We start from the raw sequence: 25,565 nt of genomic DNA, 5'->3' as shown, positions 1-25,565 counted from the left end.
AATAAAGGACATGATCATCTCAAAAGGCAAAGAAAAGAAATTTGACAAAAATCAGCGCCGTTTCATGATAATAATATTAATACTTGACAAATCAGGAATATAAGGGAACTGCATCACCTGATAAAGAGCTCTATGAAAAACCCACAGCTGACATACTTAATGGCAAAGACAGAATGCTTTTCATCTAAAGTCAGGAGCAAGGATGCCTGCTCTCATAATTCCATTCAGCATGTACTAGAAGCGCTAACCATTTCTATACACTAGCAATGAAGAATCTGAAAAATCTTTAAAAATTTTTAAAAATTCCCTTTACAGTAGCATTCAAAAAGAATAAAATACTCAGGGATAAATTTAATAAAACAGCATAGTTTACCCTCTGAAACCTATATATTATTATTATTATTATTATTATTATTATTATTAAAAACCTAAATAAATGTAAATACATCCCATGTTCATGGGTTGGAAGACTTTAATATTGTTAATATGGCATCACTTCCCCAGATTTACTACAGATTTAACACAATTTCTTTCAAAGTTCCAAGTGACTTCTTTACAGAAATTGATAAAACTGATCCAAAAATTTACATGGAAATTCAAGGGATTCAGAATAGCCAAAAGCAGTCTTGAAATAGAACAGAGTTGGAGGACTCCCTGATGTCAAAACTAACTACACGGTAATCAAGAAAATGTGGCACTGGCACAAGAACAAACACATAGATCAATGGAATAGAATGGAAGACTCAGAGATAAATCCTTACATTATAGTTTATTGATTTTTTGACAATAGTCACAAGACAATTTTTAAGGGACAATAGTGCTGAGACAATTGGACATCCATATCATTCAGGAGAATGAGATTGAACCCCCATCTCACAACATATATAAAAATTAACTTAGATGGATCAAAAACCCAAATGTAAGAGCTAAAACTGTAAATTAATTAAGAAGAAAACATAGCTTTGAATCTTTGTGTACTTGAATTAGCCAGTAGTTTCTTGGATATGACACCAAAAGCACAAAGAACAAAAATAAATAAATTGGATTTCAGTAAAATTAAAAACTTTTGTACTTCGAAAGGCACTATCAAGAATGTGAAAGACAACTCACAGGAGAGAATATTTGAAATCATATGTATAATACAGAATTTGTATCTAAAATATATATATAAAGAACTCTTACACCTCAGCAATAAAAAGATAACCCAACTTTTTAAAATAGGCAAAGGGTCTGAATAGACATTTCTCCAAAGAAGACCTACAGATGTTCAATAAGCACATGAAAAGATGTTCTTTTGGGGTTGATGACAGTATACTAAAGTTGATTGTGGGGATGCTTGCACAACTCTGTAAATATACCAAAAACAATCAAATTGTATACTTGAAATGGATGAGTTCTGTAGTATATGAATTATAGCTTAATAAAAGTTATTGTAAAAAACAAAACAATAGGCTCTTGAGGTATGCCTGATTACTTTCATGTTGCTGAGTTGCTTGTGTTCGTCATTAGGTCCTGTAAACTTATTTCAAGGTGTTGTCCTTTCCATTCTAGAACTAAGCCTCTCTGCTGGATGCCAACAGCTGGAGCGCAAACAGAGAAATTTCACTTCAGCTGGGAGCAGGAAGCTCTACTTTGACACACATGCCTTAGTGTGTTTGCTCGAAGAAAATGGTAATCCTCATCCCCACTTACTGGTCACTCAGTGCCGTAAAAGAGCACAGTAAATAATGAGTTCCTTATGGTTTCATCTAATTTCTCATATTTTTCTTTTTTTTTTTTTAATTTATTGATTGATCTTTAGCAAGAAAGGAAAGGGGAGAGAAAGACAGGAACACTGATCTGTTCCTGCATGTGCCCTGACTAGGAATAGAACCGACAACCTCTCCAGATGATGCTCTAACCAACTGAGCTATCCTGGCAGGGCTCTCGTATTTTTCTTTGACTTCTAAATCTTCAGGTAATCTTTTGGTCAGTCTCCCATTTTTTTAAGTCCTTATTTTTAGTTAAACGACAATTTTGCTTCATCGATACAGTAGAGATTTTTCTCACATTTTGTCCAAGGAAGTGTATTCTTTTAACATCACTCTGGAAAAATAGTGTTAAAGATAACAATGTACGCACAAGTCAGCAAACTCAGGAGTGGTTCTTATGACTACTGAAGCACAAAAGTAAGTTTTATTACTGTGCATCTTGTGTACTTTAACAATTTTTATGAAATTAAAATGTTGCTGAGCAGCAGTTATTGATAATGCCAACTCGTTGTGTTCTTTTAAAAAAATATGACTGGCATTTTCCCTCATTTCTATTGCACTCATTAATATAAAAAATTTCTCTAATATATGTAACATTTGTTGAAAGTGCACTTAGTATATAGGTAGCATTCTCATATTTAATCTGGATAAATACGCCTATTATAATTCTCTATACTGTGACACATATTCTCAAAATCAGGATTTCACATATCCTAGATTATGGTTTGGAAATAAATATATCTGTGTTTTTACTTCATTGTAGAGTTATTTATCCAGTTGGACATGATCATATCTGAAAAGCTGCCCTCTGTAGATGTACTAAACATGCCCAGGTCAAGGTGATGGAGTGAATCCTGGGCCCCTGGGAGCAGTTGGGAGCTCTGGGCTCAAGCTGTGCTGAGTTCTAGCCTAGGCCACCCCTTCATCTTCAGTTTCCATTTCCTCATTGGTCACATGGGCATAAGAGCCTTTTGAACATTAAATGAAATAATATACTTGAATGTACTTTGGAAAAGCTGTCAAATACTATGTAATAATTTTTACAAGCTTTTCTTCTCAAACTTGAAATAGTAGGCCTTTTTCACCAAAAACTTCTTTCATTGGCCAAAAAGGAAAAGTGGAAGTGAGAAGAGGGCCATCTAAAATTATCTTGATGAGCAGAAGTCTTACTACTTCTTTTCTTTTTTTTTTTTTTTTTAATTTTTTTTTAATTCATTTTAGAGAGGAGAGGGAGAGACAGAGAGAGAGAGAGAGGAGAGACAGAGAGAGAGAAGTGGGGGAGGAGCTGGAAGCATCAACTCCCATATGTGCCTTGACCAGGCAAGCCCAGGGTTTCAAACCGGCGACCTCAGCATTTCCAGGTCGACGCTTTATCCACTGCGCCACCACAGATCAGGCTCTTTTCTTCTTTTTTTAAGGGATGGGGGACAGACAGACAGACAGGAAGGGAGAGAGATAAGAAGAATCAGTTCTTCATTGTTCACCTTAGTTGTTCATTGATTGCTTTCTCATATGTGCCTTGACCAAGAGGCTACAGCAGAGCCAGTGACCCCTTGCTCAAGCCAGCATCCTTGGGGTTTTGAACCTGGGCCCTCAGCGTCCCAAGCCAGTGCTCTATCTATTGCACCACCATTTACTCAGGCTTTTTCTTTTTCTTTTATGGACCTATGTGTTTGTATTCAAAGTAACCAGTTGTAAACACAAATATTTGAGACAGGCCATTTTATTTTTTAATTTTTATTTATTTATTTGATAGAGAGAAGCATCAACTCATAGTTGCTTCACTTTAGTTATTCATTGAGTGAGTCTCATACATGCCTTGACCTGGGTGCTCCAACCAAGCCAGTGACCCCTTTTTTAAGCCAGTGACCTTGAGATCATGTTGACAAGCCAGTATTCAAGCCAGCAGCCTCAGGGTTTTAAACAGGAGACCTTAGTGAGCTATACCCAGTCAGGTTAGACAGTGGGGGCATTTCAACATCCACTAGGTGTTTGATGATATTAAGGGAGCATTGTTAATTTTGTTAACTGTAACTATGGCAAGGTAGAGTGTACTCTAGATGAACACCACCAATCCTTCCACCCAACTTGAGGTGGAATTTATTTTCCCTTTAAAAATGTATGTTTGTATTTAGGCAAGTAAAAACAGTATGTTTAAAATAGGATATTTTGGTATATGTACTTCCTAAAGAGAAGGGAGTAGGTCTTTGAAGGTCTCTTGTTAGCTTTAAATCTGTACCTTGTTTTGTTTTTCTTTTTTGTAATTATTGTCTCATGCTTTATCTCTTATAGATTGTGTCAGTTATAACTTTATTCAAACAAATGTGCCATTAATTAATTACAAGAATCAATAGATTCTTCTGAAATTCTTATAGATGGATGTATTTAATAGAATTGCTTTCTAAGAACTTGGTTTTAAGCATTTATGAGAATTTCCAGTGTGAAATATAATTTCTGTCTAAAGCTACTAAAAGCAGTAATACTGCCAAGGTGAATCTTTATATAATTCATTTCAGTGTTGTTTATTGAGTATCAAAGAATATATTTTTTTCCAGTTTGGGCCCCCATCACTAGTGACTGAAGAGAATTCTGGAGGAAAAACAAAAAAACTGAATTTAACATTAACTAACAGCTAAATTATTATTTCTGTACTCAATAACTTGACTGATTTATGCTGGATATAAAATAAGTGAGCTTTTCTACTTAAATAAATTGTTTTTTTCTAATACATGCATTTTTAAATTAAGGAAGTCACACTCATTGCAGAAAATAAAAATTATCTAGGATCTTTGTTAAATTACCAAAGCAATAAATTGTATCTATAATACTGAGTCTTACCTTTTTTTCACTTGACCTTGTATGACAGGCATCCCCTACCTATGTCAGTGGTTCTCAAACTTTTTAAAGTCGGGCGCATTTAAAATTCTACAAATAATTATAGGCGTGCTATATACAAATTTCTGAGAAATATGTTATAATAATTAGGTCAAATATTAAAGAAAAATATATAAAGTCCAAGCATGCTTTTATGTTATTTAAATGAAATAAAGACAAAATTAAATTTATTCTGACATTAATACACATTTTTTTAATAAACATTTTTATGTTACAATTTTTGAGTTATGCTTTTTAGAATTCATAAAAAGGGGTTAAAAAAGAAAAAAATGACAAAATTGTTATACATTCTTAGTAAGATTTAGTAAATTCAACAGGTCTCGGCACAAATGTGTTAAGCTTTTTCATTCTTGTGTTTATGAGAAACATGAGCCTGATGTGTCCTAGCAATTTCTTCAATGTTTGGGCATATATTTGAAAGGCAGACTTTCATTTCCTCATCAATACATTGAAGAATTCTGCCCTAGCGATTTCTTCAATGTTTGGGCATATATTTGAAAGTCAAACTCTCGTTTCCTCGTCAATACATTGAAGAATTCCTCTCTTTCTACTCTTAATTGTGTTGAGGGTAGAAAATCCTAATTCACATAACGAGGATGTTGAAAATCGTAGTAAAATGTTCAAAGCTTTTTTAGATATTGCCACTTATTCTTCTTTTATAGAAATCCAAAAGGCTTCAAGGACAATTCCTTATGTTTAATCATCAATCCACCATCAGTAGGTATAGCTGTCAGTTCTTCTTCTTCTGTTAATGTTAAACCAAAATCACTTGAAGCTTCCTTGAATGGGTTTCTAATCCAATTGGATTGTTCGGTGTTAAGTGATGGAAAGTGCTATAAATTAAATTCTGCCCATCAGCCTTCAAGTCCTATTTTATTTACACTTAATTTTTGCTCACTTCCAGAATCGGATTCTTCAATATCATGCTTCTTTTTTAGAAATCTATCCATTTTATTTGGGTGTATTTATCTAAAAACAATATAATGATGAGTTAATAATAAATATAATAATGATGTGTTAACAAAAGCGGTATTTCCGTAATGAAATGGTATAATAGAGTAACTTTATTTTTATATCTGAGCACATGTCGTGAACCAGCACAGCTAGTCATTACAGGTCCCTAGTGGGAACAGTGCAGAATTCAGAAAATACAGGGTCTAGATGGCCCTGTACTTGCTGCTGGCAAGAACAAAGTGTGCCCGAAAACTGCATCTTGCTTTATTTATAGGGCAAAGTGGTTCATTAGCAAATCAATGAGATCACTGATCATGTTTCCAAGGCAACTCAAGAATTTTACCAAGTGCAGAAAACCCCCACCATACATATCATCTTAACTTTACACCAAACAAAGGATAGAAGAAACTTGACTCCAGTCTTTCTGGGGAACATGGGGGTTAATGTAAACAGTCCAGCACCACAGCTGAACAACCTTTTGCAACCTAATCAGGCAAGTGAGATGGGGGGTTGGGCAGACTGTCAGCTTACAGCCAATTCCCCATACCTCTGTCCCCCAAAAATCTAAATTCCAAAAGCTCTGTTGGTTTTTTGGTCCCCAACAGGCATATATTTCTCTGGAATACCATAGGGTGCACCTGGAAATCTAGGGTGCACCCTTTGAGAACCACTGCCCTATGTTATTAGACATTCTCTGAAAACATGAGTTTTGACAGCTAGGAAGGACATTAGAGAGCCATTAGCCCAACTGTTCATTTTGCATAAAGAACAGACCCAGACATGTCATACTTTTCCAGAATGACAGACACATCATAGCCTGTAAGTGTAGTCTCCTCATACTCCTACCACAGGCTTTATGCCTGCTTCTGAATTCAGACATGCACCTCAGTGTGTAAGTTTGTGCTTTCTCCCTTTCTATGAGGGATATGTTTTTGACAACTAGAGTCTGCTGAGTGTGATTGTCTGTGTTTGCTTAGGGTTTACTACTCAACAAGCGGAAATCATTGTATCTGCATTGGTCAAGATCACGGAGGCCAACATGGATATCGTCTACAAAGACATGGTCACCAAGATGCAACAGGTTAACTTTGTCACGACACTTTTGCAAATTTGAAATCTAAAGGGAGGATGTCATAATATATTTTTTGGATAATATTTTATTGAAAAGCATATAGTGATTTTAACGAGAGTTGACAGGCAGGTTATTACAGTGGCATAGAAAGTATTCAAAGCTATTTAGTGAACTCTTATAGAATCATTATACTTGAAAACTGACTATTCCAGAGGGTGGCCACATTCTTCTGGCTTCTTATTAAGGTGATACCAGGAAGAGACCATAGGAGGTGTGCTTTCTAGACTAGACTAGGTTTTATGTCATTGTGTTTTTTTTTTCATAGGAGATCACTCTTCAGCAAATAATGTCTCAGATTGCTAGTGTGAAAAAAGATATGATTATTTTGGAGAAGAGTGAATTTTCAGCCCTCAGAGCAGAAAATGAGGTAAAACTAAACAGCTACATATACTTATAAAATGCTTTATATTCAGACACTGCGATGTATATACTCAGACATGCCCAGTAAGGGTACATCTCGATGAATCTTCACCAAGTGTACACTACCAGTCAGATCAAGAAGTAGAACATTACCAGCACCCCAGAAGTCCCTCTTGTGCCCCTTCTAGTCACTCCTTACACAAGGAGACCACCATCTTGGGTTATATCACCATTGACTAGTTTGCCTTTTCAAGAACTTCCACTGATGGGGTCATACAGTGTGTCTCGCAGCGGCAGGTCATGCTTTTTCATTGTGGTATTGTATGAACATGACACATTATTCTGCTGTGATTTACATTAGCATTTTTCCAATGTTTGGTTATTATGGATAAATGCTGGTATAAAATATCCCTTAGTTTCTCTCCCTTTGTTTCTTAAAATGTGACCTCTGGGATCATTTAAATAAGTGCTATTTTTGCATCTTCCTTGATGTTTTCAGTCCTTGCAGTCATAGTCTTGCAAGAAACCTTCTAGCAAAGGTTTTTTTCTTTTGCTAGGAAAAGGTAAAGTTTGAAACTACCTTGTCCTTGAAGTCAGCTGTTTGAGGACATTTAGTTAAAAGAAAAATTAAAGGAGGTATTAAAGAAGGCAAGGTCTTTGAAGGCAAGTATGTGTGTTAAAAAAAAAATTGTGCCATTGGCACAACATGTAACCCCTTCTCCTACTAGACTATTCAGTTAAGGTTGTATTCCGAATGTAGCCAACTTCATGTTGAATGAGGGAAGACCTTGTGAATAAATACATGTTCTAATATTTGTTTGTTACCAAGCTTCATATTTTTCTTCTAACCTTTCTGAACATATCCTTGACTTTTTTTTAATGTGTTTTTAGAAAGTAAAACTTGAACTACATCGATTAAAACAACAAATAATGGTAAGATCCTCATTCCTCTTTGCTTGCTTGTTTATAGTTACATAAACTTAATAAATATGTCAGAAATATTTTAAATGTACTTAAAAACTTAATTCTATGTTAAGTATTTGTGTAATATGTCTCAAAAGTATACTTTGGAAGATATAGCCAAGAACTCAGCCAGTGAATAAATTACTGATGTCTGTAACCAAATACATTAAGAAAATTGTGTTCTGGGAGGAATTAAGTCACATTTAAATTAAAAATTCTCTAAAGTAGCCATGTGGAACCTTATATTCTCTTAGAACAGACTGTCTTTAGAGAATTACATGTGATTTTAAAATGCTTACTGTGCCAGTTGTTTGATATTTTTAAGTGGCAAGGACATTGATGTGAAAGAAGACTTTGGTGAGTATCAGAAAGAAGGTTTTATTTAAACAAGACTGTTTTACTTCGAGTCCATCTTGCTTTCCAAAGTTGTCCAAGAAACAGCTTTACTTTTACATTCCACACGGATATTATCTTGGGAATCTTGAGGTTAAAAGCAACAGTAACTCATTCAGTCTAATTTAAGCATAAAGGGGGATTATTTGTGTATATAACTGGGAAGTTCCAATACAGGACTGAGTCTGGACATGAACTGGCCAGAGTCTCGCCACATCACTAGTCCCTGGCTCTGTGAGCCCGTCCTGCCCCCGCCCTGGCTAAAAGCAGTGCAGGCAGCTCTCCCAGGCTTCACTTCTCATAAAGTTTGGGTTTCTTACTTTGGATTTCTTTCTTTGTTGTTTGCCCTCCTAGGATGAAGTGGTCAAAGTCCAAACAGATACCAAATTAGACTTCAATCTAGAAAAGAGCAGAGTAAAAGAATTGGTATGTTTCTTTTTTTTTTTTTTTTAATTTTTATTAATGTTAATGGGTGACATCAATAAATCAGGGTACATTATATTCAAAGAGAACATGTCCAGGTTATCTTGTCATTCAATTATGTTGCATACCCATCACCCAAAGTCAGATTGTCCTCCGTCACCTTCTATCTAGTTTTCTCTGTGCTCCTCCTCCTCCCCCCTCCCTCCTCCCTCCTCCCTCCCCCCCATAACCACCACACTCTTGTCCATGTCTCGTAGTCTCATTTTTATGTCCCACCAATGTATGGAATCATGTAGTTCTTGGTTTTTTCTGATTTACTAATTTCACTCCGTATAATGTTATCAAGATCCCACCATTTTGTTGTAAATGATCCAATGTCATCATTTCTTATGGCTGAGTAGTATTCCATAGTGTATATGTGCCACATCTTCTTATCCAGTCTTCTATTGAAGGGCTTTTTGGTTGTTTCCATCTCCTGGCCACTGTGAACAATGCTGCAATGAACATGGGGTTACATGTGTCTTTACGTATCAATGTTTCTGAGTTTTTGGGGTATATACCTAGTAGAGGGATTGCTGGGTCATAAGGTAGTTTTATTTTCAGTTTTTTGTTTGTTTGTTTGTTTGTTTTCCTGAAGCTGGAAACGGGGAGAGACAGTCAGACAGACTCCCACATGCGCCTGACCAGGATCCACCCGGCACGCCCACCAGGGGCGACGCTCTGCCTACCAGGGGGCGATGCTCTGACCCTCCGGGGCGTCGCTCTGCCACGACCAGAGCCACTCTAGTGCCTGGGGCAGAGGCCAAGGAGCCATCACCAGCGCCCGGGCCATCTTTTGCTCCAATGGAGCCTTGGCTACGGGAGGGGAAGAGAGAGACAGAGAGGAAGGAGGGGGGGCGGGGGTGGAGAAGCAAATGGGCGCTTCTCCTATGTGCCCTGGCCGGGAATCGAACCCGGGTCCCCCACACGCCAGGCCGACGCTCTACCGCTGAGCCAACCGGCCAGGGCCTATTTTCAGTTTTTTGAGGAACCACCATACTTTCTTCCATAATGGTTGTACTACTTTACAGTCCCACCAACAGTGAATGAGGGTTTCTTTTTCTCCACAGCCTCTCCAGCATTTGCTATTGCCTGTCTTGTTGATAATAGCTAATCTAACAGGTGTGAGGTGGTATTGCATTGTAGTTTTGATTTGCATTTCTCTAATAACTAATGAAGATGAGCATCTTTTCATGTATCTGTTGGCCATTTGTATTTCTTCCTGGGAGAAGTGTCTGTTCATGTCCTCTTCCCATTATTTAATTGGATTGTTTGTTTGTTTGTTGTTGAGTTTTATGAGTTCTTTGTAAATTTTGGATAGTAGGCCCTTATCTGAGCTATTGTTTGAAAATATCATTTTCCATTTAGTTGGCTGTCTGTTTATTTTGTTGTCAGTTTCTCTTACTGAGCAAAAACTTTTTAGTCTGATGTAGTTCCATTTATTTATCTTTGCCTTCACTTCTCTTGTCTTTGGAATCAAATTCATAAAATGCTCTTTAAAACCCAGGTCCATGAGTTTAGTACCTATGTCTTCTTCTATGTACTTTATTGTTTCAGGTCTTATATTTACGTCTTTGATCCATTTTGAATTAATTTTAGTACAAGGGGACAAGCTGTAGTCGAGTTTCATTCTTTTGCATGTGGCTTTCCAGTTTTCCCAGCACCATTTGTTGAAGAGGCTTTCTTTTCTCCATTGTGTGTTGTTGGCCCCTTTATCAAAAATTATTTGACCATATATATGTGGTTTTATTTCTGGACTTTCTATCTGTTCCATTGGTCTGAGTGTCTATTTTTCTGCCAATACCATGCTGTTTTGATTGTCGTGGCCCTATAATATAGTTTGAAGTCAGGTATTGTAATGCCCCCCGCTTCATTCTTTTTCCTTAGGATTGCTTTGGCTGATCGGGGTTTTTTATAGTTCCATATAAATCTGATGGTTTTTTGTTCCATTTCTTTAAAGAACGTCATAGGAATTTTGATGGGAATTGCATTAAATTTATAGATTGCTTTGGGTAATATGGCCATTTTGATTATATTTATTTTTTCTATCCATGAACAAGGAATATTTTTCCATCTCATTGTATCTTTTTCGATTTCCCTTAACAATGCTTTGTAGTTTTCGTTATATAGATCCTTTACATTCTTTGTTATGTTTATTCCTAGGTATTTTTTTTTTGTTGTTGCAATTGTGAAGGGGATTATTTTTTTGAGTTTGCTTTCTAATATGTCATTGTTGGCATATAGAAAGGCTGTGGACTTTTGTATGTTAATTTTGTATCCTGCGACCTTACTGTATTAGTTTATTGTTTCTAGTAATCTTTTTGTGGAGTCTTTGGGGTTTTCGATGTATAGGATCATATCATCTGAAAAACGTGATACCTTTACTTCTTCTTTTCTGATATGGATGCCTTTTATTTCTTTCTCTTGTCTGATTGCTCTGGCCAGAACTTCTAGCACCACATTAAATAAGAGTGGAGAGAGTGGACAACCCTGTCTTGTTCCTGATTTAAGGTGGAAAGTCCTCAGTTTTATGCCATTTAATATGAGGTTGGCTGATGGTTTATCATATATGGCCTTTATCATGTTGAGATATTTTCCTTCTATACCCATTTTGTTGAGTGTCTTAAACATAAAGTTGTGTTGTATTTTATCAAATGCCTTTTCTGCATCTATTGATAAGATCATGTGGTTTTTGTTCTTTGTTTTGTTGATATGGTGTATTACGTTAACCGTTTTACGTATGTTTAACCATCCTTGAGATTCTGGGATGAATCCCACTTGATCATGATGTATTATTTTTTTAATATGTTGTTGTATTCAATTTGCTAGTATTTTGTTTAGTATTTTAGCATCTGTATTCATTAGAAATATTGGTCTGTAGTTTTCTTTTTTTGTGCCGTCCTTGCCAGGTTTTGGTATGAGGGTATGTTGGCCTCATAAAATGTGTTTGCAAGTATTGCTTCTTCAATTTTTTGGAAGCCTTTCTGTAGAATAGGGACCAAGTCTTCTTTGAATATTTGATAGAATTCACTAGTATAGCCATCTGGCCCTTGACTTTTATTTTTGGGGAGGTCTTTAATGGTTTTTTCTATTTCTTCTCTACTAATAGGTCTGTTTAGACTTTCTGCTTCTTCATGACTCAGTCTAGGAAGGTTGTATTGTTCTAGGAATTTATCCATTTCTTCTAGGTTGTTGAATTTAGTGGCATAAAGTATTTCATAGTAATCTACAATAATTCTTAGTATATCTATGATGTCCGTGGTGATTTCTCCTCTTTCATTTTGGATTTTGTTTATATGAGTTCTTTCTCTTTTTTCCTAGGTAAGTCTTGCCAGGGGTTTGTCAATTTGGTTGATCTTTTCAAAGAACCACCTCCTTGTTCTACTAATCTTTTCTATAGTTTTTCTGTTCTCTATTTCATTTATTTCTGCTCTGATTTTTATTTTCTCCTTTCTTCGGATGGTTTTGGGTTGTTTTTGTTCTTCTTTTTCCAGTTCCTTAAGGTGTGAAGTTAAGTGGTTCACTTGGGCTCTCTCTTGCTTGTTCATATAAGCCTGAAGTGATATGAACTTCCCTCTTATCACTGCTTTTGTTGCATCCCAGAGATTCTGATATGTCGTATTTTCATTTTCATTTGTCTGTATATATCTTTTGATCTCTGTGCTTATTTTTTCTTTGACCCATTCATTTTTTAAAAGTATGTTGTTTAGTTTCCACATTTTTGTGGGGTTTTTTTCTCTTTTTTGGAGTTGAATTCTAGTTTCAAGGCTTTATGATCAGAAAATATGCTTGGTACAATTTCAATTTTTCTGAATTTGTTGATGTTATTTTTATGGCCCAACATGTGGTCAATTCTTGAGAATGTTCCGTGTACACTAGAGAAAAATGTATACTCTGATGCTTTGGGATGAAGTGTCCTGTAGATGTCTATCATATCCAGTTTCTCTAGTGTTTCATTTAAGGCCACTATATCATTATTGATTTTCTGTTTGGATGACCGATCTAGAGCCATCAGCGGTGTATTGAGGTCTCCAAGTGTGATTGTATTTTTGTCAGTTTTTGTTTTTAGGTCAATAAGTAGCTGTCTTATATATTTTGGTGCTCCTTGGTTTGGTGCATATATATTAAGGATTGTTATGTCTTCTTGATTCAGTGTCCCCTTAATCATTATGAAATGACCATTTTTGTCTCTGAGTACATTTGCTGTCTTGTAGTCAGCATTATTAGATATGAATATTGCTACACCTGCTTTTTTTTTTTATCTAATTTGCTTGGAGTATTGTTTTCCAGCCTTTCACTTTGAATTTGTTTCTATCCTTGTTGCTTAGATGTGTTTCTTGTAGGCAGCATACAGTTGGATTTTCTTTTAATCCATTCTGCTACTCTGTGTCTTTTTATTGGTGAGTTAAATCCATTTACATTTAGTGTAATTATTGACACTTGTGGATTCCCTATTGCCATTTTATAAATTGCTTTCTGTTAGTTTTGTATCTGTTCGATTCTTCTCTTTTGTTTTTCTATCATTTGTTTTTGTTTGTTTGTGTTCCATACTTCTTTCCTCTGTTGCTACCTTTTTTAAGTCATGTGCTTCTGTGGTGGTTTTTCAAGGGTGGTTACCATTAAGTAATGAAAAGGGTACCTACCATATTCATTGTAGTACTCTATCTGCACTTCATCATCCTTTGCTACTGTTAGTCTCCGTCCTCTCCCCTTTTTTTTTGCTTTTGTTGTCACAGTTTAAATTTGGTTTTATTGTGTTCTTGGTGGAGCTTTTACTTGTGGTTTTGTTTTGTTTTGTTCTTTGGATCTGGTTGGAAAACCCCCTTTAGTATTTCCTGGAGTGGGGATTTTCTGATGATAAATTCCCTCATCTTTTCTGTATTTGTGAATGTTTTTATTTCTCCTTTATACTTAAAGGATAACTTTGATGGCTATAGTATTCTTGGCTGAAAGTTTCTTTCAGGGCTATAAATATTGGGGTCCACTCTCTTCTAGCTTGTAGAGTTTCTGCTGAAAAATCTGATGATCATCTAATAGGCCCTCCTTTATCTGTTGTATTCTTCTTTTCCCTGGCTGCTTTGAGAATTTTTTCTTTGTCCTTGGTTTTGTGCCATTTTCATTATGATGTGCCTTGGAGTAGGTTTGTTGTGGTTAAGAAAACTCGGTGTTCTGTTTGCTTCTTGAATTTGAGGCTTTAGTTCTTTCCACAGGTTTGGGAAGTTCTCATCTATTATTTGTTTGAATATATTCTCCATTTCATTTTCTCTCTCTTCTCCCTCTGATATACCTATTATTCCTATGTTATTCTTTTTGATGGAGTCAGACAATTCCTGTAGGGCTTTCTCATTTTTTTAAATTTTTGTGTCTCTCTCTTCTTCTCTCTGTTGTGCCTCAAGTTGCTTGTCTTCTTTGTCACTAATCCTACCTTTTATCTGGCCTGTTCTATTAGCTAAGCTTGTTACCTCATTTTTCAGTTCATGAATTGAGTTTTTCATCTCTGTTTGGTTTGTTCTTATAGTTTCAATTTCCTTGGTAATATATTCTTTGTGTTCGTTGAGTTGTTTTCTGAGCTCCCTAAATTGCCTTTCTGTGTTTTCTTGTATATCTCTTAGTATTTTTAGGATTTCTGTTTTAAATTCTCTGTCATTTAGCTCCAAGTTTTCCAATATATTAAATTTTTTTCTCCATAGATTTTTCCACATCTATCTGTGTTACTTCTCTATCTTTTGTATCCATGATATTTGATTTCCTTTTTCTTAATGGCATCTGAGTGGCTCTTTTTGATAGCACTAATGAGAATTAATAAAGAATAAAAAGTAAAAAAAAAAAAAAGAAGGAAAAAAATTTGGAAAAAACCCCTAATAATAATTTATTATTTCCCTCGCCTTTTCTTTCTTCTCTTCCCCTCCTCTTCCCTCCTCCTTAGGAAAATGTCGTGGTAAACTGTGAATTATATTATGCTAAATGGAACTAAAACTGCCTATAACAGAGGGCCTGAGTTGGGGTGTACTGTTCAAGGGGCAAAAAAGGAAGTAGGGATCCACAAAATACAAAAAAGGAAAAAATTGGAGTCAAGTATAAAATGGTTTGCTTGTAAGTGATCGTTAACTAAGAGATATAATGAGAGGGATAAGAGGGAAACAAGAAAAAGGGGGGAAAAAACAACTATTGTATTAAGTGGAGCAAAGACTGAATATAATGGAGATCCTGGGTTGGGAGGAATGCTAATGAGTTAAAAAGCGAAGTAAAAAGCACCCAAAATGCCACAAAAAAACCCTAAAAACTTGAGTCCCAAATTAAATAATTTGTTTGTGATTGAGGATTGAATGAGAGGAAAATTAAAAGGAGAAAGGAAGAAACTAATAGAAAGGGAGAAACAAGAAAAAGGGGAAAAGGAAAGGAAGAAAAAAAAAGAGAGAGAGAGAGAGTTAAGGGTTTTGGAGTGTAACCCTCTCTTTTCAAGTGTAACCCTCATGGAGAGTAAGGAAGAAGAAAATAAATAAAATGAAACACTTATGCGTAGTGTAGTTCAAGAAAAGGAAAGAGTAAGACGGGCAGAGAATAAAAGGATCAAGGTGGAGGAAATAGAAATAATACTAATAAAGGCAAGAAGATGAAAGAAAGAAACAAACAAAAATAGTGGAACAAATTATAAAGTCTGGATTTTTCTTGAATTTGAGAGGTTAACTTCTTCTTCCCTTTTCCTTCCTCTCCCTCTTCCTAGTCGGTGACTCTGTACCCCAGGCTCTGCCACTGTGGCACACTTAGGTAGGGATTTGCAGTTGATGAGACTCTACAGCAATATCATATATTTGGCTTCAGTCTTGTTGGTAGTCAAGGCTTATTAGCATTTGCAGGCTCCGACAATGAGAGAGTCCGTTTTCCCAGAGCCTCTCTCCTAGTCTCTCCTTCCTGAATTAGCAGCCTGATGATCCAGCTATGAGGCTGTTGCTGCCTCTGCCTGGGGAGTAAGAGGCTCAAAGAGCTGGCAAATCCCCACTCTATCCCCACTCAATGCAGGACTCTGGGTAAGGCTCTGGCAGTCAGAGCTGCCAGTGTAATCAGGTGGGGCTGGGAGCCAATTGCTCTCAAGGTGACTTTCTATGAGCCTCCAGGCCTGTTCAGCACACCTAGCACTCTGTGGGACCACTCTCCCCAGGGTTTCCGCACTTTGTAACCTGTTTTGGCTGGGAAGAAGATGCCCTAGTCACTGCCTGCAGTACAGGAGGTCTTAACATCTGCCATGTCCCTCTTTTTAGCATATATCCCTTAGTATGAAAGCTCTGCCAATCAGAAGTTGCCCCCACCCCTTTAGCAAGAGGCACTAAAAAATATCATGCCTCTTGTCTTGGATCACTGAACTGAGAGAGATCTTGTCAGTTAGAGCTGCGTAGGTCAGTTGGGAGGTGAGCAACCTGTGGGTTAAGCTAATTTCAGCGATTGGATCCACCGAATTTCTCCAAAAAGAACTGCAAGCTGCCCGTGCGCCCCTCCCCCGACGCTTGATTGTTAGCTTGAATGGCTGGGTGAGGTGCCCCACCCGTCCAGAGAAGCTTGGGTATAGGGAAGCTAGCTTTGGCACACTCCCCGTGCGCCGCTGGCAGCTGCTGCTTGTGGCACGGGCGGTTGCTCTCAGGGTGCACAGGCTGCCGGGTGGCTCGCAGCGCAGTAGGCGGGAGGCTGGGCTGCTCGCGGAGCGGTGCGCGGGCGGTTGCTCACATGGACTGATTCACCACAGGCACATTCTTTCCTCAGCTTGAACAAATGTCCATGCCGCAGCCTAGCTACCTCCACACCCTTAGCTCCTCCCGACTCTCAGTTCCAAGTGAAAGCAGCCTTTGCTCAGCTTAGTGAGGAAAGCAGGTTGTTTCTTTGTCCGACTTATTTCCTTCAGGGTTGATTATATATTTAGTCAATTTTTCGCTCGACCCTACCTTTGCCTTCAGTGTGTGGAACTCCCGGACGTTCCAAGGATAGATTTTTCTGTCTGTGGCTGATGAACTTGTTGAAATTTTAGGGAGATTTGTTGGTCGTGCTCCTCACGGGGCCATTTTCAGGAAGTCTCTGGTATGTTTCTTTACTGAAAATAGAGTATGGATTAAATTCTTTGCAGTTTGGAATGCTTGGTCAAATCTACATTTCTATACAGTTTACAAGTACTGTTAAATATTTATCTGTATATCACTGTTAGACATAATTTTTTCTTTATTTTAATTATATTTTGGATTAGGGCTTAAATTTGATGCTTTCATAAGTAACCTTAATATTAAAATGTTGGTCAAATAAGTTTGAATTTTTTTTGTTTCAGAGATACTAAATTATGTATCACTTAGACATTAATAAAGACATTAAACTCGCTGACCAGATGATGGCTCAGTGGATAGAGTGTTGACCCGGGACTCTGAGGACTCAGGCTCACAACTCCAAGGTCACCAGCTTGAGTGTAGGCTCACCAACTTGAGTATGGGGTCCCCAGCTTGAGCATGGGATCATAGACATGACCCATGGTCGCTGGCTTGAGCCCAAAGATTGCTGGCTTGAAGCCCAAGGTCGCTGGCTTAAAGCCCAAGGTCGCTGGCTTGAGCCCAAGGTTGCTAGCTTAAGCCCAAGGTCACTGGCTTGAGAAAGGGGTCACTGACTCAGTTGGAGCCCCCACCCCCAACCCCGGTCAAGACACATATGAGAAAGCAATCAATGAACAACTAAAATGCCGCAACTATGAGAGTTAATGCTTCTCATCTCTCTCCCTTCCTGTCTGTGTGTTTCTCTCATGCGCTCACGCACTCTCTCACTCACTTGCTAAAAAATACAAAAAACATTAAACTCATTTTTTTTCCCTTGATTTCAGAGAGAGAGAAAAGGGGAAGGGGGAGGGAGAGAGAGAAGCATCAACTTGCTGTTTCACTTAGTTCTTCCATTTAGTTGTACACTCATTGATTGCTTCTCCTATGTACCCTGCCGGGGAGTACATAGGACTCTGGTGCACCAGGTCGACCCTTTATCCACTGAGCCACCTGGCCAGGGCCTAAACTTGACCTCAGTCTATTTTATACTCACTTAAACGTCCACAGGTTCTGATTTTACAAAAGTTAAGTTGATTATCTGACTTGAATAATATTAAATTCTATACCAAAATTCAACAATTTTTAAATATTTCCATATTGTCTTCTTCTTAAATAGAGAAATCTTAATGACTTCACTGCATTGTTTTGAAAAGAAAATTCTAAATGACTATTGTATTAAATTGAAACTTTTAATTAGGACAAGCAGCGCCACACATTTGTTACCAAAAAGGACACCACAAAATGCAGGTTGTAAGTAATTTAGCTGAAGTGGGTGTGTCCTGTGCAGTAACTGTAAGGTCATTTACAGGAACCCAGAAAACTGGAAACACAGCTCTGTGGCCCTTGCACTGTCAAAGATAATGCATATAAATACATTTTTTTACCTCAGACCTTTCATGGTAACCCTTTTTTAATTGTGATGTAATTTACATGTATATTACTTTCAGGTGTACAGCATCATGATTTGATATTTGTATATATTGTAAAATGATCAGCACTGTAAGTCCAGTTAATATCCATCACCGTATTACATGGTTAAGAATTTTTTTCTTGTGATAAGAACTTTTAAGATTTACTCCCTTAGAAACTTTTAAATATATAGTACAGTATTATTAACTATAGGCACCGTGTGGTGTATTGCATTTCTAGGACTGACTTATTTTTTTACTGCAAATTTGTACCTTTGGACCCACTTCACCTATTTTGCTTACCCCCATCCCTCATCTCTGGAAACCATCCATCTGTTCTCAATACCTGTGAGCTCCTGAAATTTTTTTTTCTTTTTAGATTCCACATATAAATGAGATTATACAGTTTTTGTCTCTCTGTCTGATTTATCTCACTTATTATAATGCTCTCAAGGTCCATCCATATGGCAATATTTTCTTTATTATGGCAATATTTTCTTTATCATGGCAGAATGATACTTCACTAGAGATATATACTGTATATCTCATTTTCTTTATCCATTTATCCATCATTGGATTCTTAGGTTGTTTCCATGCCTTGGTTATTGTAAATGCCGCTATGAGCATGGGGGTAAAATAAGTTGTATGTTTTCATCTTTATGTGTTGGGTTGCCTCTCATTCTTAACCCATCTCTCTTCTTACTCAGGTTTCATTTGAGTTTGATAACATTTGGTAGATACCTTCTTCGTTCCTAGCGTAATAAGAAATGGCATATAAAGCGTTTTTCACTAACACAGAACTGGATACACATGCAGAAACCAAGAACTCACATTGTTCATTGTCTTCTCATTTTTCACAATTTGCTTTTAACCAAATGTGCTATAATGATAAATGAAACTGATATTGAAACTCAAACAAGTACTTCACTGTATTTTGGAACTGCCTCTAGATTTCAGGAGTTCAGCTTAGTTTTGTTAGACCAAATAATGTTCATGTTACTTTCTAGTCTTAAAACACTTTTCAACCAGGAAGAATAAATCACTTAGTATCACTAAAATATTTACTGATCACTAGGATCTGACTAGTATTCTAGAAGAGGAGAAACTCTTTTGAAGATAGGGAAATAAGGGATGGGAGCTTGGATTAAAACCAGTGAGTTTATGGGATTTACTAACCTAGTTGAGAAGTTGTTCTTGGTCATCCTAAACTTAGATTAAAGTGCAGGACCGTAGCATATTACACAGCTAGCATACATTTAACAAGCATTCCCTTGTTTAATCGAGTTGTAATAATATGCCAATGACATTAACTGTGGTGATAGTTACAGCCAGTTTCAAAAGTAGCATGGCCTAGAAACTTTTGGGATGCATGAAGATGGAATGTATTTTAAAAATCATGGCAATATCATGGCTTAGGCTTTTCTTTTCTCTTGTGGTTGAATCAGTAATGACTTTCTGAGGCCAGAGTTTAAAGGTATGAAGAAAATCCAGTTTTCCATTGCCCTCTGGTGGTGATATGATGCATAGCTCTCTCCTCTTCTGAAACCCTGACACTTAAAGATAGAAATGAGCATTTTTGGTCCTATGACTGACTAGTCCGTAGTTGGGGGACTTTCTCTTTCTTCTTCTTCTTTTTTTTTAATTTACAAGCAATGTTTTATATTCTACCCCCGGGCAAAATAATACTTCACTAGAGATATATCTAGAACATGTCTAGATTCTTCAAAGCATTAATTATTTTCCCCTATAACAATCTTAATTTAGTAAAAAAAAATTTAATTCTTTACTTAAATTACAGATTTTCCTTTGTTCAATTAAATTCTAATTCTCACTATTAAGGAGTTACATATGATTTGGTCTCAATGTCAACAAAATTGCACTAAATCTTTGCACAGACATTATTGCTAAAGGCACAGTACCATCTTAATTCTGGGTGGAACTAGTTAGTTCCCTTAGTAACGCTTGATTGTGACTGCACCCAAGTGGGTTTGTTTTAAATTAAATGTAATGATACACTGTATTTCTTCTATTTACATAGATTTATAATCACAAGGCAACATCTATGTCACAGAATAATATTCCTTGAAACTATTTTTTCCCAACTTTATATCTTTCCTATCTTTTGTCTAAGCCTTCAAGTTTTGTTATGATTGGATAGTTACTAAATGGAATTATTTCCTACTTTTTTCAACTCTTTCCTGTTAAACCCAAAATGTGTATGGCTCAGCCTCCATCTAAATTGGTCGCAGAGAATGCTGGTGTAATAGTGGGAGGGTTCTAGAGACATCCTAGCAAGGAGTGTAAAGACAAAGACAGCAGAGAGGTGGAGGTGAGGGGTGATGAAGGAAATCCAGGTAAGAGTGATGAGTGAATATAAATAAGAAACCTCACAAAACAGATCTCAAAGGAGAGAGTCAAGTAGACTCCTTTATCCTGGAGGCAACTTCTAGTGTCAATTTCACATTCTTGGAAGTAGGGAGACCAGAAGACACTAGAAAAGGGGGAGAGAGGGGGTAATCAGAATCTGACTGTGTGTTTGTTTCAGTACTCATTAAACGAAAGGAAGCTGCTGGAAATGAGGACAGAAATGGTGGCATTGGTAAGAAATGACAATGATTTTTCTTGGTCATTTTATTCATTGTATTTATGTCATGTGTGGTTACTTTTATTTGTAGTGATGTGTTATAGGAAAATATATGCAGGTGTAGTGCTATTGGATTTTAAAACTGTGATAAAATGCACATAAATATGACCATTTTAACCATTTTTTAAGTGTATAGTTTAGTGTTATTAAGTACATTCGGATTACTTTGCAGCCATCACCACCATCTGTCTAAGGAACTCTTCATCGTATAAAACTGAAATTTTCCCCATCAAACACTAACTCTCCATTTCCTTCTTCCCCCGGTCCCCGCAAACACCATTTTACTTTCTGTCCATGAATTCAACTGATCTAGGTTCCTTTTATAAGTGGAATCATACAGTATTTGTCCTTTTGTGACTGGCTTATATCAGTTACGTAATGTCCTCAAGGTCCCTCCATGATGTAGCATGTGTCACTCCCACATGCGCCCAACCGGGATCCACCCGGCATGCCCACCAGGGGGCGATGCTCTGCCCACCCGGGGCGTCGCTCTGTTGCGACCAGAGCCACTCTAGCGCCTGAGGCAGAGGCCATGGAGCCATCCCCAGCGCCCGGCAAACTTTGCTCCAATGGAGCCTTGGTTGTGGGAGGGGAAGAGAGAGACAGAGAGGAAGGAGAGGGGGAGGGGTGGAGAAGCAGATGGGTGCTCTTCTCCTAAGTGCCCTGGCCGGGAATCGAACCCGGGACTTCCGCACGCCAGGCCAACGCTCTACCACTGAGCCAACCGGCCAGGGCAGAATTTCCTTCCTTTTTAAAGCTGAACTTATTCTGTTGTATGAATGTACCACCTTTTGGTAATCCTTTTTCTGGACAGTCAGGTTGCTTCTGCCTGCTGGCTGTTGTGTATAATGCTTCTGTGAACATAGCAATCCCTGTTTCCTTTTTTTTTTTTTTTTTTTTTTTTGAGTGTATACCTGGAAGTGGAGTAGCATAGGATTGTTTTGCACATAACCAAACACTTAATTATCTTAATAAAAGTTTATATCTCAGTAATATAGTGAATAGACATAGATTGTTTTTTGTTATATTTTTAACTATGGCTTGCATTTACTTCTTTTCTATCCTATGTTACCTGGGACCTCTGAAAACTATAAGAGACCATCAGAGACTATTGGAACATTCCTCGGTTCATCCAGGCATTTATTTTCTTATTCATTACCTGAATTATTAGCCATGGGGAATGACTTACATACCTTATAATTTTTAGTGAAGTATTTACACTGCTTTGATGCAATAATGAAATATGACAACCTCTTTATAATACCAGCCAAACCTACCACCCTTTGGGGGTAACTATATATCTATTTCAGCTGGATTGTATTTGGGAAAGAACACAAATAGGCCTTTGGTATAGCTTAGCCTCCTAATGATAAGACACTTGGTGTTTGAACTATATAAAAGAAGAATACTTTAAGAGTGAAAAGAAGCCTGACCAAGCGGTGGCGCAGTGGATAGATCGTCAGACTAGGATGCTGAGGACCCAGGTTCGAGACCCTGAGGTCGCCAGCTTGAGCACGGGCTCATCTGGCTTGAGCAAGGCTCACCAGCTTGGACCCAAGGTCGCTGGCTCGAGCAAGGGGTTACTCGGTCTGCTGAAGGCCCACGGTCAAGGCACATATGAGAAAACAATCAGTGAACAACTAAGGTGTCACAACAAAAAACTAATGATTGATGCTTCTCATCTCTCTTCGTTTTTGTCTGTCTGTCCCTATCTATCCCTCTCTCTGACTCTCTCTCTGTCTCTGTAAAAAAAAAAAAAAGAAAGAAAGAAAAGAAGTAGTGACACAAGGCCAGCACTGTTGCTTTTAGGTTACCCAAGATTCTGTTTCTTTTTTAAAAACATTTTTGTATACCTTTCATTAAGAGGACGTTGGAAAGATAGGACATATTTATTGCCTTTAAGAACAGACTGGTGCCCTGGCTGGTTGGCTCAGTGGTAGAGTGTCAGCCCAGCATGTGGAAATCCCAGGTTCGATTCCCGGCCAGGGCACACAGGAGAAGCACCCATCTGCTTCTCCACCCCTCCCCCTCTCCTTCCTCTCTATCTCTCTCTTCCCCTCCCACAGGCAAGGCTCCATTGGAGCAAAGTTGGCCCGGGTGCTGAGGATGGCTCCAAGGCCTCTCTCTGCCTCAGGTGCTAGAATGACTCAGGCCGCAACAGAGCAACGCCCCCTGGTGGGCATGCTGGGTGGATTCAGGTCCAGCACATGCAGGAGTCTGTCTGACTGCCTCCCCACTTCTAACTTCGGAAAAATACAAAAAAAAACAACCACCCCAAAACAGACTGGCTTCATAATGTTAACCATACTTGTAAAGCAATCTATGATATACAAAAGCTTTTTTTAATACAGATTATTACATTTGATTCTATTAAAGCCTATGTGGAGGCAAAGCTAATGGTGTTTTTTTCCTCCCTTTTTTCAAACAAAAGGAAACAGGCCTAAATATATTAAAGGCCCTGACCATCACAACATAGCGTGAGGATAGTAGAACTTAGACTAAAGCCCAAGTCTCCTTAACCTTACCCCAGTTCCCCTTGACTGTGCCCTGTTGGGAAGGAACTCTCGGGACTGAGAGCAGAGGGGGCGGTATATCCCAAGTGGTTTGATGCTGCAAATCTCTTTGTTTTAAAAGCATGCTCAGCAAGATCGGGCCGTCACCCAGACAGACAGGAAGATAGACACTGAGGTTGCCGGCCTCAAAACCATGCTCGAGTCACACAAGCTTGATAATATTAAATATTTAGCAGGTAAGCTGTTTCATATCTAGATAGTTAAAACAAGCTGAAAATAAAATAAATAAAATTTATAAAATAAGTTAAAGACAGGTGCTGCATTTCATTGATTCTGACACATTTTTTTCAGTTTAATATCTTTGAAATTGGTAAACATCTTATAATTTCCAGTAGAGTATCATAATACTAAGAATTGGCTGTTCTTTTCTTAGAAATAAGTAAAGTGACTAATTTTACAGTCAGTGGAATCTTAAATTTCATAAGGTGCTATCATTGAGTTGTAGTTATTTTTTAAAAATTTAAGTGAAATTCACAGAATATTTACAGATAAAATGAAAGGCTCTTGGATAGTGATCTTTCTGCTTCAGTTGGTGACCTCCTCATAAGGAATTATTTGCAATTTTTGAGCCTAAAGAGGGAATAAAGATTCATGTACAAAATAAAATTAGCCATTATTTTAACTCAAATTTGGTATTTTGAGTTAATATTTTAAAATTATAATAGTATTTAGAAGTGAAATTTTGCTCATAAATTTAAAGGATGTGTAGTCATATACTTTGTGATCACAGACTTTTTGTGATTCTGAACTTTTATTGAAAAATTGGCTTGAATATTGGATACATTTACACTTTGAAGACGATGATTTCAAGGTGTGGGGTTTGTTTGTTTGTTTTTTTCTGTATTTTTCTGAAGCCGGAAACAGGGAGAGACAGTCAGACAGACTCCCGCATGCGCCTGACCGGGATCCACCTGGCACGCCCACCAGGGGGCGACGCTCTGCCCACCAGGGGGTGATGCTCTGCCCCTCCGGGGCGTCGCTCTGTTGCGACCAGAGCCACTCTAGCGCCTGGGGCAGAGGCCGAGGAGCCATCCCTAGCGCCTGGGCCATCTTTGCTCCAGTGGAGCCTCGGCTGCGGGAGAGGAAGAGAGAGACAGAGAGGAAGGAGAGGGGGAGGGGTGGAGAAGCAGATGGGCGCTTCTCCTGTGTGCCCTGGCCGGGAATCGAACCCGGGACTAATGCACGCCAGGCCGATGCTCTACCACTGAGCCAACCGGCCAGGGCCGGGTTTTTTTTAATAGGTTGGTGTTTCATGGAATGTGGCACATCATTGCACAAGTTTCTTAGTGGCTTTTTTTCCCCTTGGTGGATAGGTGGATAAGTGTCTATGTTTTCTTAATAAAAGATGTTCTCTCAAGTAACTGTTAATATAACTAACACTGTGCTTATTTTTTTCTTACAGGGTCTGTATTTACATGCCTAACAGTAGCACTGGGATTTTATCGACTGTGGATATAATAAAATGTCTATTTAAAGAGATCTCTATTGTTTTGCCTTAAGAATACCAGATTGTTGTGCCTTCCCTGTCCCCCATTTCAACTTCCAACACTGATTTTTATTTAATGCATATAATTTATTTTATGCAAACTATGGATTTATAACCAAGGCACAGAAGTCAGGAATTTCATAATTGCTCCTTTCATCTTTTCTTTCTGGCTAACTTTGTAATGCTGAGTGGTGGTGGACAGAGCCTGGAAGACTCTGCTGAGCTGAATCAGTGAACTTGGCATACCCTGTGGGACATACTAACAGTAAATATTTGTTTAACTGTAAAAATTTAAATCTTTTGTCACATAGAGGATTTGGGGTTTCCATTTAAAGGCACATTGACTTTTTTTTTTTTTTTTAACAGAGACAGAGAGAGGGATAGATAGGGACAGACAGACAGGAACAGAGAAATAAGAAGCATCAATCATTAGTTTTTCATTGCAACACCTTAGTTCTTCATTGATTGCTTTCTCATATG

The 25,565-nt window shown here is 37.8% G+C and overlaps 1 protein-coding gene across 4 annotated transcripts in view; it reads left to right on the top strand.

Annotated features, from left to right (window-relative positions):
- MCUR1 (mitochondrial calcium uniporter regulator 1) overlaps window positions 1-25,078 on the top strand; it is a 33,218-nt gene extending 8,140 nt beyond the window's left edge. The window contains exons 2-9 of one of the 4 annotated variants that reach the window (XM_066377089.1): window positions 1,552-1,671; window positions 6,578-6,681; window positions 6,998-7,099; window positions 7,984-8,025; window positions 8,803-8,874; window positions 20,928-20,981; window positions 23,661-23,775; window positions 25,002-25,078. In XM_066377089.1, coding sequence (XP_066233186.1) covers window positions 1,552-1,671; window positions 6,578-6,681; window positions 6,998-7,099; window positions 7,984-8,025; window positions 8,803-8,874; window positions 20,928-20,981; window positions 23,661-23,775; window positions 25,002-25,057 — 665 coding nt within the window. In that variant the 3' untranslated portion in view covers window positions 25,058-25,078. The remainder of the gene's footprint in view (window positions 1-1,551; window positions 1,672-6,577; window positions 6,682-6,997; window positions 7,100-7,983; window positions 8,026-8,802; window positions 8,875-20,927; window positions 20,982-23,660; window positions 23,776-25,001) is intronic. The other 3 variants (XM_066377091.1, XM_066377090.1, XM_066377092.1) reach the window with 3 other exon arrangements.
- Window positions 25,079-25,565: the final 487 nt, after the last annotated feature.

Source organism: Saccopteryx leptura, chromosome 3, assembly GCF_036850995.1.
Source record: "Saccopteryx leptura isolate mSacLep1 chromosome 3, mSacLep1_pri_phased_curated, whole genome shotgun sequence".
Lineage (NCBI taxonomy): Eukaryota > Metazoa > Chordata > Mammalia > Chiroptera > Emballonuridae > Saccopteryx > Saccopteryx leptura.
This window is presented reverse-complemented; position numbering and strand designations above follow the sequence as displayed.